Raw genomic sequence first — 14,248 nt, 5'->3', positions numbered from 1 at the left:
GGAAACTCCCCCAAAAACTTTTAATTAGATTATGATTGGAGTTACCTGGCAAGGCACCTGGGAAGAGGAGCAGAGGCTCTACAAGCCCAGGCTAGAATTACATAAGTTTTAAATAACATCATTCATAATGCTAATGAGCTCATGTAAATATCATTGATCTTTTGTTAGCTTTTCAATATATACAGGAAGATGATCACTGCATTTGTATTTCCTGCTAAATTAGAACCCTCCACATCTTCCATATGTGTTTTTTTTCCCCAGGCTTTTTTCAGGCCCTTGCAGCAAAACTGGAAGGTTTCTGACCTGCAGGAAAGTGCCCTCTTTCTCCTCCTTCTCCTCCTTCTCCTTCTGCCTGGGGCTGGTCTTCAGAGTATCAGTATATCCAGGCAATAAAACGTTGCCAAAAACTAGATATAACAAATGCAACAAAACGTGATTTCAGTCAAAATAGAAGTGTCTTAGGAGCGATGACCTCCAACATTCAGTGTTGACTTGCCCAGGAAGGAGATTCCCAGCAGTTTGCTGCCACAGTGTGCAGACCCATGGAGGAGGGCTTAGCTTCAGCCCAGACCTCCTCTCCCATGCCGATATGTCCCAGCATCTCTGAAAGCACCAGAAGGGCTGGGCTGGGGAGATGATGCTGCCTGAATACAGGCATTAAATTTGCCTCGCAAAATGACCTAGCTAATCTCTCCTGGCTTCCTCTGCAACCCGTGGAGAAAGGCAGAGACTCCACCAGAGGGTGACATCTGCCCTGAATCATCTCCTGAGGGACTCAGATCCGCCTCCATCCTCCACGTCAGGGGAATCACAGTTGGGATGCAGCGTTTAGCTCGCAGAAGATTAAACTGCCCTCACATCTGCAATACAGCACAGTGATGCTGAAAAGATTGGCTGAAAACACAGTATTAGATTTAAGGTAACCCCTAGGCATTTTTTCTTTTTTTCTTCCTGATGAAAAAACAAAAAAACAAAAATACATTTTTTGTGAAAAACAGGAACAGGAGCAGTTCAGTTGGAAGCATCATTACCAGCTCTGGTTAGTAGACCTGAGTGCAAATCCCCACAGCCACAGAGGTCCAAAGCCCCCGGTGCTGTGTCCACAGGAGTCACAGCAGTGCCAGCAGAACGTGTTGAGGGAATGTGCTCAGTGTTGAACAGCTGCATCTGTTCACAGCTGGAAATGGGGTCTGGGGGAAGAGTGAGATTTTGAATAAGCTCCTGAGAGAAATAAAGAACAGGTACCAAGTTCCCAGATAGATCCTACACCACCAAACCTCCGTTGGACTGGGAATGGGGGCATGATCTGAAGCATTACAGGATCTGGGGATGGACAAAATTACCTTTCATCACTGGAGTCTGAGAGCCTGTTTGTGGATACAAAAATGCTGCTAGCAAGGATTTTCTTGCTATTTTCTAAGTCCGTGAGAGACTTTTCTCTCTCACAGAAGAGGTATCAGAGTTCTGTAAACAATGAAACACCTGCAACCTTGAAAAGTATTGTTTATAGTACAGTAGAAAAATATTTTGACAATGGATGTTTTAGGATTTTAGCCAATCACCCCCAAGGGGTGCTGATCCTTTGTCCAATTAGACTGTGAAGAAAAAAGTCTATAAAAAGAGTTTGTAAAATAATTAAATAAATCGATCTTGCTGCACAATTCCTGCCTGCTGGACCTTCTCTCCTCCTCCCTACGGCTGCAGGACACGGTGATATACCCTAGGGCATTTTTTTAATACCTGTTCACTTGTCCTTGATCACACATGAAAGCTGATTGCAGCCAGGTGCGGTTCAGTCTCTTCTCCCAGGCAGCAAGTGACAGGACAAGAGGAAATGGCCCCAAATTGCACCAGGGGAGCAATTGACTTGAGATTAAGAAAAATTTGTTTACTGAAAGGATGGTCGGAGCAGACTGCTCAGGGAATTGGTGAATCACCATCTTTGGAAGAGTTCAAGGAACATATGGATGTGGCACTTGGGGACATGGTTCAGTGGTGCATTTGGTAGTGCTGTGTCAATGGTTGGACTCAATGATCTTAGAGGTCTCTTCCAACCTTAATGATTCTATCTGAGTAGTCATCCTCAACTGCTGTGATGATGAGCCTCAGATTTGCCCCCCTCTAACACCAGGACAGCCACTTTTACCATTCAAGCCTCTTCTGCAGCCATGGGTTCTGTGCCCTCACAGATCCTTGAGAAGGCAGCCCCTTGCCCCACATCAGACACTCACCTCATTTTTGCAGAATGCAGTGGTGTTTTCAAGTGCAGGCTGTCATCTCCAGAGCAAAGGTGTACAGTTAACTCCTCCAGGTGCCTGAGGGTGAGGGGTGAACCCATCCACCCCACAAATATGCATGTTTTCCGTGAACTCAAAAAACTGTGGGCGAAGTTCTTTGGGGGCTGGATTCATTCCACACAGGTCAGGCCAAGCCATGTGGCTGAGGTACACAAAGTAGTTAATCCCTTCTGTTTCAATAGGGCCACACACAACCCCCACCACCACCCAAATGTGGCTGTGAGCGCTGTGGGTCATTTCCAGTGGCACTCAGGAGGCATCAGACCCTGATATTAGTCCTACCTGCATAGAAGGATTTAGTGACCCAAGGGCCTTCCAAGGGGCTGTGGGAAAGAGCATCCCACCTGTACCATCATCTGGGTGAACCATGTCAGTGGACCCCTCAAGGGTCGGACAAGCCCCATCAGCCACCAACCCGAGCTAAGCTTTATTGGTCCCAGCTTTAGGCACCCAGCTGAGGTGCCCAGCTGAAAGCCAGGTGAGGCATTTGTACTGAACAAAGGGACTCCTGTGCCTGCAGAGAAGAAATTTTAAATGCCTACATTTAGATAACATAAATCCAGAAAGTGATGTCTCCATGAGTCTATTGTATCATCCCTCTGGAGCTGCTTCAGGCATCTCAGCAGATGGTTGGTGTCAGAATCAAGCAGAGACCATTTCTCAGCCCTTACTGTCCACTGTTTAGCTGGTGGCCACTTGGTTTCACAGAATCGTAGAATGTTTGGGTTGCAAGGGACCTTTAAAGGCTACATAGTTCAACCTGGGACATCTTCAACCAGATCAGGTCACTCAGAGTCCCATCCAGCCTAACCTTGAATGTTTCCAGGGCTGGAGCACCTACTACCTCTCTAGACAACCTGTACCAGGGTTTACCCTGTGATTTACCCTCATTTTAAAAGAAATTTCTTCCTTTTATCTGGTCTGATGTTCTTCTTCCACATTTCCTCCCCTGCCCAACAGCACAGTCCTGCCCACCTGCTGCAGCTCCTGGCATTGGTCCATAACCACCTTTTACCAGCAGGTACTGGGGATCTGGAAAAGTCACACAATGCCATCTGCTGCAGAAGTCCATTCTTCACCATATTAAATTAGCTTAAAACATCAACTTATTCATAAAGGTGATACTGCAGAAGAACTCGATGCCTCTGCTTCAGTTTTGCATGCAACTGTGCTGCTGGCTCAGTAGAAAATGGCTTCTACCTCTCAGGAATATTGTCACAATTTCAGCATTTTTGGAAAGGAGACAGGGTTTTTTTACCCTGGAAGAAAATGACACATATGCTAAGACGGGCCATGGCTGAAGGATATGCTTCTGAAATGGAGAGAGCCACGTTCACATGCCAAACCTGCTGTAAGGCAGGAGTGGGTGCTGAATGTCCACATCCAAACCACTAATCCAGATCCTGGGCTGCTCTTGGATGTTTCCTGTCCTTGTTCCAACCTGGACCTGAAAAATATTTTCCACTAAAAATGGTAAATTGCTGTGAAAAGAGCCCTGTATGATAAATCACCCTGTTCTGACAGAATATAATTCCTTGGAGATTTTCCAACCAGCTGTAACACTAACACCACTGGAAAGTCTTTAGGCGTTTCTGCTTGGCTGGAAACACCAGTTCTGTGGAAATCAATAGCAGATGTTACCCAGTGTGAGATCCACCAAAGTAAGTCCAACAGCCCAGAAGTCTGTGCAGCAGAGAGAAGTCATCCCATGCCAAACCCACAGTATTGCAACCTCACTAATACACACACACCCCAGACACACCTCACACTCCTTGCTCCCAGACAATCCCTCCTGGCCAAACGAGTTGCACTGGTATTTATTTTCCAGTACCTTTTCCATTTTCTGGCACTGACTATGCTGGAGAGATAACCTTTGAGCAAGTACGGCTCGATTCCCTGCTGAGCAGGAGCAGCTCCCTGACAAGAGGGAGGGACAGAGCTGCTGATGGAGTTCCACACAAGGTGAGTAGCTCCAAAACGTGCAATGGCAGCAGAGGTGTGACCCAGAGGGCCTGAGACTGAGGGGCTGTCCTGCCAGGGTTACTGAGTTCCTCTGCCATTATGGATGCCCAGCCCCAGGGTGGATGCAGCAGTGACAAGGGTCACCTCGAGGTGCAGATACCCCTCTGTCGAACCTCTGGGTGATCTGGTTAAGGCAGGGACATCTTCCACTAGACCACATTGATCAAAGCCCCAGCCAACCTGCCAACTTGACCTTGACCATTTCCAGTGATGGGGCATCCACAGCTTCTCCAGGCAACATGTACCAGTGCCTCACCAGCTCCTGCAGGCTTGAGACAGATGCAGATTCAGTTGCAGGGATTCATCTGCCCAAAGAGAGGTACCTGCAAAACATAGGTACCTGCAAAACCAACATCTGGTTTACTCATCACAGGATCTCTATACTTTCAGTGGAGTATAATTAGCCCTTTCAGGAAAGGTAAGGAAGTGGTGATGAAGCCAGGCCAGGGACTGGCCCTGCACAAGAGGGAGTTTCTCCCTGTGAGCTGTGAAGAACTGTGCTGCTGCGCTGTGATTTCTGTATAAAAACTGGCTATCATGCTGCACTCCAGTGCATCTCACTGGAGTAAAACAATCCCCTCTCCTGGCACACACAGTCATATTCACTGCCTGCCACATCTCAGCTTTTACCTACTTATTCTGCAGCTTAATTATTGAGTCTTACAGTGCTTTGAGAGAGGAAAGGTGTATAAAAAGCACAAAAGAGCCATTAATATCAGATGTCAAGCTGTTACAAGGAACAACTGTGCTGCTGGTGTTTTCTTGATTAGTCAGGGCACCCTAGGTTGTGTTATCTCATTTGCAACTGTGACAGAAAGTGATACCAGCCTCTCTTTGGAAAAGTTAATTTTATTTTGTTGAAGCCGTAGGTTTCCAAGGATAGAGTAAAGCTCAGGAGCCATAAATCATGCCTAGATAAGAAGAATCTCAAACAGTGGTTTTTTGCAGGATGTTGCTTGTTCTGTGATAATTGCTCAATATTCAAGGCAGATTTCCCTCTGCCTACTCAGACACGCAGCACAGCAGAGAAATGCCCCATGTCAGTTACTGTACTTAGCATTTGACATCTGAGCATGTTAAGACAATTTTAATAATACGGTTGCACATCTGCCCAAATCCAATAGAGCTGCAGTGCTTTAGATTTCAAGGATTGTCCCCTTGCTGTCAGAAGTCATGGCTGCAGCAGAGACGTGCTGGCCTGAGCCAGGTGGGATAGTGACAGTGGTGGCAATTTGACAATGCAGACCTCGTGAGGTGCCTCAGTTTTGCTGCTTATCAGCACGTGAGCTCCCATGTCACTGTGACTGCAGAGCTGCACTGGAGATGCTGGTGGACCTGGGATGCAGGGGCTGCTGGGTTCAGGGGTAGGGAAGCTGTAGCCCAGGAAGGGCAGGGCTGGCTGCTGTGCAGTGCCACACAGCTGAGATGGGTCAGACATAAGGCCACACACAAGGTGCAAGACAGCTGTGGGGGGGCAGCTACCCCTTCTCCCCAGTGCTTGGGTTGCACTTGAGAGCTGCTGCTGCCACACATGCCTTCAGAGGCTGCTGGGAATCCTGGGGACCCCAGGCTGGGGCCCCTGTCACCCCATCCTGGCATCCCCTTGGACTTGAGCTGGCTGCTTTCCTGCCTTGAGAGCTGCCATGTAGCCCTAGAGGAGTACCAGGATTGAGACAAGGTCTCATGAAGGAGTGGGGAATCAGCTCCACATCTGTCTTGATAGCAGACCAGGCATGTTTGAGTGGGCAGAAATGCAAAGTTCAGTTTGGAGAGCATCCGCTGGCTGTTCTCTGCCTGTTAGGAGCAGTGACCTTGCCCCTTGCACCCAACATTCCTATAGTAGAACACCACTGACTTTACCCAGCTATACCTCTACTGGCACACAAAAGCTGCCTTTCCTTTTGAAAAAAGCCAGTGCTGCTTGCAGTCAGCCTCTCTTCCTCCATAAACCAGCTGTGCCCATGAAGGGAGAGACGAAGAGTCATCCTCTCTTCCCACTCATGCCACTGCTTCCCCACTTCACCATTGTTGGCATCCCCAACTTTGCCATTTGCATCACTGCTGAACAAGGTGCCACCTGGCCAGGGTGTGCTGGTCTGGGATGTGCACACACACATTTGGTTGCGTTGAACATAGCCCCTGAGCTGAAGAAACTACTCTGTCCCATCATGAACCAGCCATATCTCCTTCTCCCTCTGAATCCATCCATGCCAGCTCAGCCTTGCTGCAAGCTACATGCAGAGAGGCAAAGCTGCCATGTTAGTAACTGAGTTTTCTTCAGCCCAGGACAGGCCACCACCAACACAGCACCACTGAGATGGCAGCACCATCACTCCTGGGACTCATCATGGGATGCTACGGCAGATCAGGGGTCCACACCAAGCTGGCGCTGGAGGGAGAGACACAGATGGGTGTGAAAGGAAGGAACCATGTAGGTAGGACTCCCAAATGCCTCTTGGAGTCCAGTCAAAGTAAATGCTGCTGACACAAGAAGCCTCCCTCCTGTAGGCAACTGCACCAAGAGATCCAAAGCCCCTTGCTGAGCCAAGCCCCAGGGAAGGGCAGCACTCCTGTGCCTTTCTCCAGCAGCCGCAGGTGTCTCTGTGCCCCTCATCTGGCTACTAACACTTGATGGTCCCCTGCAAAGCCTGATGTGTGCCCCAGCTCCAGTGGTGCTGATGCTGGAGGACATGGCTCATGCTGGCAGAGGGAAGATGGTGTGAAGAGTGAGCAGAGAGGATGAGCAGTGCAGAAGAGCAGTTGGCTTTGCCTCTGGCATAAAGTGAGTGTTTGTGCATGGGTTCACCAGGTGGGTTTTCACAAAGCAAAACAAGAGCTGCAGCCAGGGATCCCTCCTGCCTCTCCTCCCCCTTGACAGTCCATAGTCCCCTGAGTGCTTCAGGAGCAGTCAGCTCTCAAGGGAGGCAAGGCAGGTGGCAACAGAAGCCAAAAGTATGACTCGCAGATCTGCTGGGCTTTGGAGCAGACACGAGGGCTTCAGAGCTAAGACATTCATGGGCTTAGACCTTCAGAGAACACCACATCTTGAATTTTCAGGGCTTAGACCTTCAGTGGTCACCAGACAGCAAGGAAGGGTTGGGGGAAGATGACCTTGGTATGGCTAAGGAAAAATGCTTTCCCATCATGCAAAAAAAATGGGCATTGGGTCTTTCCTTGCTGCAAGATCCATGCAGTTTCAGACGTCTGGAAAGGCCTGAGGACTATGAGATATACCCAGCTGCAACCCCTCTACAAGTGGGACACCAGAAAAATGAGCAATGCAGCCAACAGCAGGACCTTGCCCCCATTCCACCCTGCTCCCTGCTGTTGCCCAGCCCCAAGGCATTGCCTCCTTCTCCTTTCATCAAGTCCCAGTAACCCTCTGTAACCAAAGTCCTCCCCTGACCACCACCACCTGCTCCTTGGAAGGGATGGGCTTCTGCAGAGCTCACTGACACTTCATAAGTCTCAGTGTCACCACAGCCATAAAGAAATTACCTCGTACCACATTTAGTGTGCATTTCCCAGAGGAAGCATCTTGACACCTGCAAATCACAGAAACTTTGTGGCCCGCACCGATAAAACCCGAACATTTTACAACAGACAGAACTTGAGTTACAGTGGTGGCGGCCCCAAGCAACATTGCCTTGGCCCTCCTTGTTATTCCCCAGTCAGTTCATTATTATTAATGTCACTACAATAAATACCAGAATGAAATTGACAGCATTTGGCCACGTATCTTAAAGCATTGCCCCACTCCTCCTTCATTCCATGTATTTGCAGCCTTGGTTTCCGTCCCTATCAGTCATCAGAGGAGCCTTTAGGGACAAACCGTTTGACGATGTGACCAGCTAGGTAATAAAAACCATGCAGAACTGCAGCTGTGGCATCGATGACCAGCGAAAAGGTGCCCCCGATCCCAGTGGCCATGTCTTTAAGGACAGAGGGAATGGCACAGATGGAGTGGTAAGGAAAAGCAGCAAGGTGAAGGATGAACCCCACGGGGATGCTCAGGATCCTGTAGGTGAGGGACATCAGATCTTGAACAATTTGCAGGAAGCCCAGGAAGATATTGATGATGACCCTCCCAGCATCATAGGGGATGCTGATGAGCACCATGCTGACAGCTTTAAGGTAGGACACCATCCCATTCCACAGGCTGTACACTCCATCCAGAACTGTACCAACAACTCGCTTTACAACAAGCCACAGAAAATAAAACACAAATTTCACCAGCTCCACAAAGATGTAGATGAGGAGTTCCAGAAGTTTGATGAAAGGGGTAGCAATGATACCAGCCACTCTTCTCACCCAGCCGCTGTCCTTGGTCTCCCGGTTGTCACTTGTTTCTACTTGGTCTCCAGAGCGGATCTGACTGACAGCTTGCAATACTGCTTCTCTTTTCTCCTGGCTTTGTTTGTCCTCCCCACAGTTGCCCTTGAACAAGTGAACTCCTGGTAGAAGCTGCTTCTCCAGCTCTCTTACAGTGAGGTCTGCCAAGCTGTTTTCATCATTGATTTTTTTCACTAGTCCCAGGGACCATCCCTCTGGAGCATCACAGCAGGCTGCCAGCCAGAGGCTCTCTGGCACTGACACCTTGCCTTTAACTCGAACACTGGAAGGAATTGCACCTGCAAGGAGATATAGATGATCCATCTTGGAGCAGTGAGGGATCAGAGCTTGTTCCACTACCTTCCCAATGTCTCTGTGCCAGCTTTTGCTCAGAGCTGGGCTCAGAGGGACAGCGTTCGTGAGTGTGTAAGTGGCCACCTGGAAATCCTCCTCATTAAGCACACTGGGATTGAGAAGGCCTCTCTCGTAGCCAGAGCCCACGTAGTCTGAGGTCAGGGCTTGATTTGCACCAAGGTTGGCCACAGTGCCACCAATATCGGCTTCATGCACCATTTCGTGCAAGTCATTTTCTGGATCATCTATCTGAAAGAGTAGAGAGAAGCGTTACTGCATGCAATTCACCTTCCTAGAAAGCAATGTGTAACTTGGGCCTCGACATTTACTCTTCGTTAGCACTACTAGTAGATGCCATGCCTTGGATTATATCCTGCACCCTCTCCTTACTTTCCTTGAAGTGCTTCAGAGGAGTGTATTCTCTACTTAGCTGCTCTGCCAAACACATTGGTTTAGGCTCCAAAGGATATTCGCAGCTCTCGAGTCTCGTACACCGCACAGCACATCCTTCAAAATCTCACCAGGCACCCTATACGAAGCCTCTAACTTGTGCTTTGTCCTAGAAGAGGTTTTTGAGACCAATAGATGGCTTGATTTAGGGTCATGTTTTCACCTCCTACTGTGGTGGTACCTGCAGCTCATTTAAGAACTTAAACATGGCAGCTTAAGTCCCCCTGAACTATAAAATCCAAGCCAAGGGGAAAGAAAAAGCCAAACAAGCCATGGTGTATAAGGTGTCTAGAGAAGGCATTTACCACTTATTGTGTAAGAAGCAAGCATGAAGCCATACATCATGTCAGGTCACCTGAACTTCCCTGCCTTGAACAGGAGACACAGCAGTGAGCTTCTAGGGCTGTTGCAGGGCTGGTCATCAGTAGTCTAATCCTCACGTCATTAATAGTCTGAACCTCACCCTTAATGACCACACAGCCATCACCAAAGGTCCTCGATGGAATCTGTGCTACTTGCTTGTGTCTTTGGTTCCCATGCTGTAGAGCCAGAGGTAGCAATTACTGCAGCAAAATTTGTCCTGGAGCCATGCACGGGGCGGGGGAAGGGGGCAGGTGGAGGCGGTAAAGAGCAGTGGGAGGAGAAGCACTAAATGTCAGGGTGTGTTCAGGTCTTTCTCAGGCGGCCACAGCTCTGTCTGATCCATAGTCATTCCTATTGACACTGCCTGCAGCCGCTCCAGAGGGCTGCACCAAATTGTCATTTTGTTCCTCAGATTAGAGGGTGAACATGTTGGTAGAAGCTCGGGGGTGGCAGACGATCTCTGGCAGTCACTGCCTTCTGTATTCTGTGTTTCAGAGGCTGTGGCACTCAGGTCCCAGCACTGTGCTGGCCCAATTAAACCTTCTGCCTTTGCCCCGGCCTATAAATTGTTTACTGCACTATCTAATATGCACTTTGGAGACATCTATAGCAGACAGTTCATAGACTACCTTGAATCACTGCCATCATCAAGGTCATCCATCCTTGTCTCTTGACCACCCTGCAGTGCACATGGACAGACACCCAACTATGTCCTTGCAATCTTACACAGAGTTTGCATCCTCTTAGTGCCACATCACCTCCTCACAGTTCTGCACCAGCCTGTGCTGAGAATCAGGATGAAAAGGCCAGTGCTGGCCAGTGCCAGCAACTGTGCATCACCCTCAGCCGGGAGCTGAGCTCTGGCTGGCGTCCTGCATCAGCCAACCCCCAGCAGTCAAGGCGCAGGGCTCCCTCTGCACCAAGCTTGGTCACAGTGCCAAGCTTGGCCATTGCAGAGGGCTGCATTACCCCACCTCCTGCTAAGGAGGTTTCTTGCTCTTTTTTTGAAGCATCTGATGCTTATTGCTTCAGGACTGGGAGGACCATTGTGAGTCCCATGTGCTGATGCCCAAATCACAGCTTTTTCTAAATGCGCTGCTTAAAAAAGAGCTAATTCTGCACGTTTACTGCCTTATTCTGCCCCTCTTGCTTAGTCACCCCAAACAACAGGCTCCATCTGGCTGATGAGGCCAGACATTCTGCATTCTACAAAATCACTGTCTCTTCCTGGCCCTGCTCCCCTTGCCATTCTCCCCTTCTGATGAGATGATGGTGTGCCATGGGACAAGGGATGCACCCAGTGTGTTTAATCGCACAGAAGAGGTGAGGGGGATTGGGCACAGATGTGAAGCTGTGCCCAGGAACTCTCCTCAGTGCTATGACCCTTTGGAGTTTTAAACCCTCCCAGAGACACTCATCCCATCTCACTCCCATAGTGAGCGCTGCCGTGATACAAGGACACATAGACCTAAGATGGATCAGCTCTGCCTCCTGGCAGATATCCCCAACCTACATGAAAAAGAATAATTTTAATTTCTCTCTCCTTATGAGCTGCTGCATGCAAACCTTGAGGAGCCTATCAAGAAAATATGTCCCTGGTTACCTGTCCAGTTTCAGGCCTTTGCACATACCATCGGGATTGTTTGGGTGCAGTTAAAGAAGAATATGATAAAAATGCAGCTGTGTGCTGTTCATGTGTCAGGCTCTGACATCACCTAATTATGCTTATAATAACTCCTATTATGGTTTGTAATAACTAATGCATACCTGAGGTTTTCATGCCTTCTCCAGCTCAGTCCCAAAGGCAGGCTGTCTCAGCACTGCATCTAATCTGCATTGCAAGATACATTTCTTCCCTGCTTCAAAAAGCTTCTGGCTTGTGTCACCCCAAAGCATATCTGCGTTCATGGAGTCAGCCATGAAGCCACCTGTCCAAACAACCTGGAACTGCTCAGGGTAAAATCCAAGCAGACAGGTAAACTCCTTATCATAAGATAGAGATTTAAAAATAACTTATGTGCCTGAAGCCTGTGTGGATGTTAGCACATAACAACATTGATGTGTGTCATTAAGTGGAGGGTGCAGATGGGACAGAGGCAGAGGGGATTAAAAGCATGGCAACACACAGTTATTAGGGCAGGCAGCTTCCATTGAGTTTGGTCATTTAACAAGGCAGGACCTCCCACCTTCCCCACCCTGGTATTCAGGATCCTGGTGAAGTTCAGCACCCCTCTCCCACCACTGCTTCCTCAGGCACCCTTACACCTTTGATTGAAGTGGAAATGTTTGATCCAACCTTAGTGTGGGACTCGTATGTCAGGGAAGAGGCACACTGCAGCCTACACTGAGGTTTCTGTAGTAGGACGTTCACGAGTGGCTCTAGAAGTGCCTGTTTCTTGACTCTCTGCCAAGAGAGATTGCAAGAGCAGCTCAGAGGTAGCTGCACTGTAGCTGGGTAAGAATCCCAGCTTGGTCATCTGCCTGGTGGTAGCCATCAACCAAATGAAAACACGAGGCAATTCATCCAGCCCCTCATACATTAGGATGGAAAAAGCAACTCCAGAGTTTTCCATCTCTGTCTAAGCTACAGAAAGAATCAAACACAGAGATTTCCAGACAACCAAAATGAACGAGGTGAAAGACACCTAAGTGACTTGCTCTCAGCCCCTAGGAAATCTGTGGCAGAGCAGGTTATCAGACCTGCGCCTGGGGGAGTCCCATCAGTACCCTGCTCATCAGCCTACCCTTCCTGCTCTCTACTTTTTCACTAATTGCCAAATTAATTCATTGTTTCCAGCTGCCAATCCGCAGTGGGTGGCACTGACATACCTCACACTTGTCACCCAATTACTGCTGCTGTGCTACATTTGGCATTTGTTTCTCAGGCAGACATTCCTGAGGAGGGAGTGAGACGGTGCCCTCACCACTTACATCATAATCCCCCCCGAAAAAGCATATGACAAACTTGAGGCCCTCACTGGAGTGCTGAGAATGTTTTTACAGTGATTTCTTTCCATTTGCTGTGTGTCTGCATCTCCATGTGCATGCCCGTGCCACTGTGCAGCTCAGCCAGCTCGTACCCAGCTACCCCTGTCTCAGCAAGGAAATTACCCAGAAAATTGGTGATATGAGCTCCCTGGGCTATGCTACAGAGCAGGTGTAGCTAAGAGTTCCCTTCAGCAGCCATCTGACCTAGCCTTGATAGAACATACATGATGGGTGTGAAAGCTCTTCCTCACTCTCTCTCCTCCAAGTGGCAGTGTCTGAGAGGGCTGTATGTACTTATTTCTTGAGTTACAGGAATTTTTCATATTCTTGATTTCTTCCCCTTATATATCCTTCTGCAGATTTTTTTTTTTTTGTCTTAGTACTTTTCTAAGTCAGAGGTTCCTCCAGGGAACTGCAGAGTTGCTACCCCCTGCCTCTGAGACGTGCATTTCAGCAATGGATGAAGGGGACCCATTAGTGAGTCTAAGAACTACTGTCAACCTGTGAGGCTGCTCTGGAGAAGCTAGAGCAACTAAAGTTAGCACCTGCCCTATTATTTCTGAGGCTGCAGAAGGTTTTGGTGGCAGGACACACAAGGTTTGGGACTCTGGAGTGCTGGCAGGAACAAAGACAAGATGAGGGGTGAAAAGGAATGGAGCAGGAAGGGCAGAGAAGCCAGCTAAAGGGAGGTGCAGGAAAACCGAAGTTACTGGTGGGGGGCTGCCCACTGCTCCATGGCAGGAACAGCTTCTGAGCCTACCTAGGTAGGTTGGGAGAGTTGGACCACAAGAAGCAGGAGGAGATATGGGGGCTAGAGGTGAGGAAGCGTGTCACTGGCCAAGGCAAATGGGAAAGGACCTCATCTCTGCTGCTTTACCTTGCTGCCTCCATGGCACTGACCAAAGATTCTTGCCAGCCTAGGTTCCTTTACGCTTTAAAAACTTACCACCCTTCCACAACTCGGTAATGACAGTCTGCAAAAAGCTTCCTCTGTTTTGAAAGGGCAAGCTCCCACAGCTTGCCTGTGAAGTGGAAGGAACTCAGATCAAAAGGCCCTTAGAAGAACTCCTACAACTCAAAACCCTGCCCAGAGAGCCCTGAGATAGTCCAGGGTGATAAGCACTTAGGATCTTCTCTCTTCACTGCCTGTGGCCTTGTGGCCTTAGTATCTCATCACCACACATGAGAAAAATAAGCACAGCATTCTCCTGGCAGAGGGGTGAATTTGATTGTGGCAACATCCAGTAGCTGAGGGCCACACTCCCAACACACTGCTCTGACACTTCAGCCATTCCTGCCCTAACAAAGCACCCTTGCACACTGGCAATCTTTCCTGAGCTCAACAGATGGGGTAGCTTGATGCTGCTACAAAATTCCTCATTATCACTGCTGAAAAATCTAAAATTTGGGGGGGGGGGGGGGGAGGGGGGAGGAAGAGGTAA

General features: G+C 48.8%; 1 protein-coding gene across 1 annotated transcript in view; it reads right to left on the bottom strand.

Annotated features, from left to right (window-relative positions):
* Positions 1-5,150: 5,150 nt before the first annotated feature.
* The window catches only part of ENDOD1 (endonuclease domain containing 1), a 10,886-nt gene continuing 1,788 nt past the window's right edge, over positions 5,151-14,248 (bottom strand). The window contains 1 exon segment of the mRNA XM_008636782.2: positions 5,151-9,254. Within this exon segment, the coding sequence (XP_008635004.2) occupies positions 8,121-9,254 (1,134 nt within the window). The 3' untranslated portion in view covers positions 5,151-8,120.

Source organism: Corvus brachyrhynchos, unplaced genomic scaffold, assembly GCF_000691975.1.
Source record: "Corvus brachyrhynchos isolate BGI_N302 unplaced genomic scaffold, ASM69197v1 scaffold117, whole genome shotgun sequence".
Taxonomy (NCBI): Eukaryota; Metazoa; Chordata; class Aves; order Passeriformes; family Corvidae; genus Corvus; species Corvus brachyrhynchos.
Note: the sequence above shows the minus strand (reverse complement) of the source record. Positions and strands in the feature narration are given on the sequence as shown.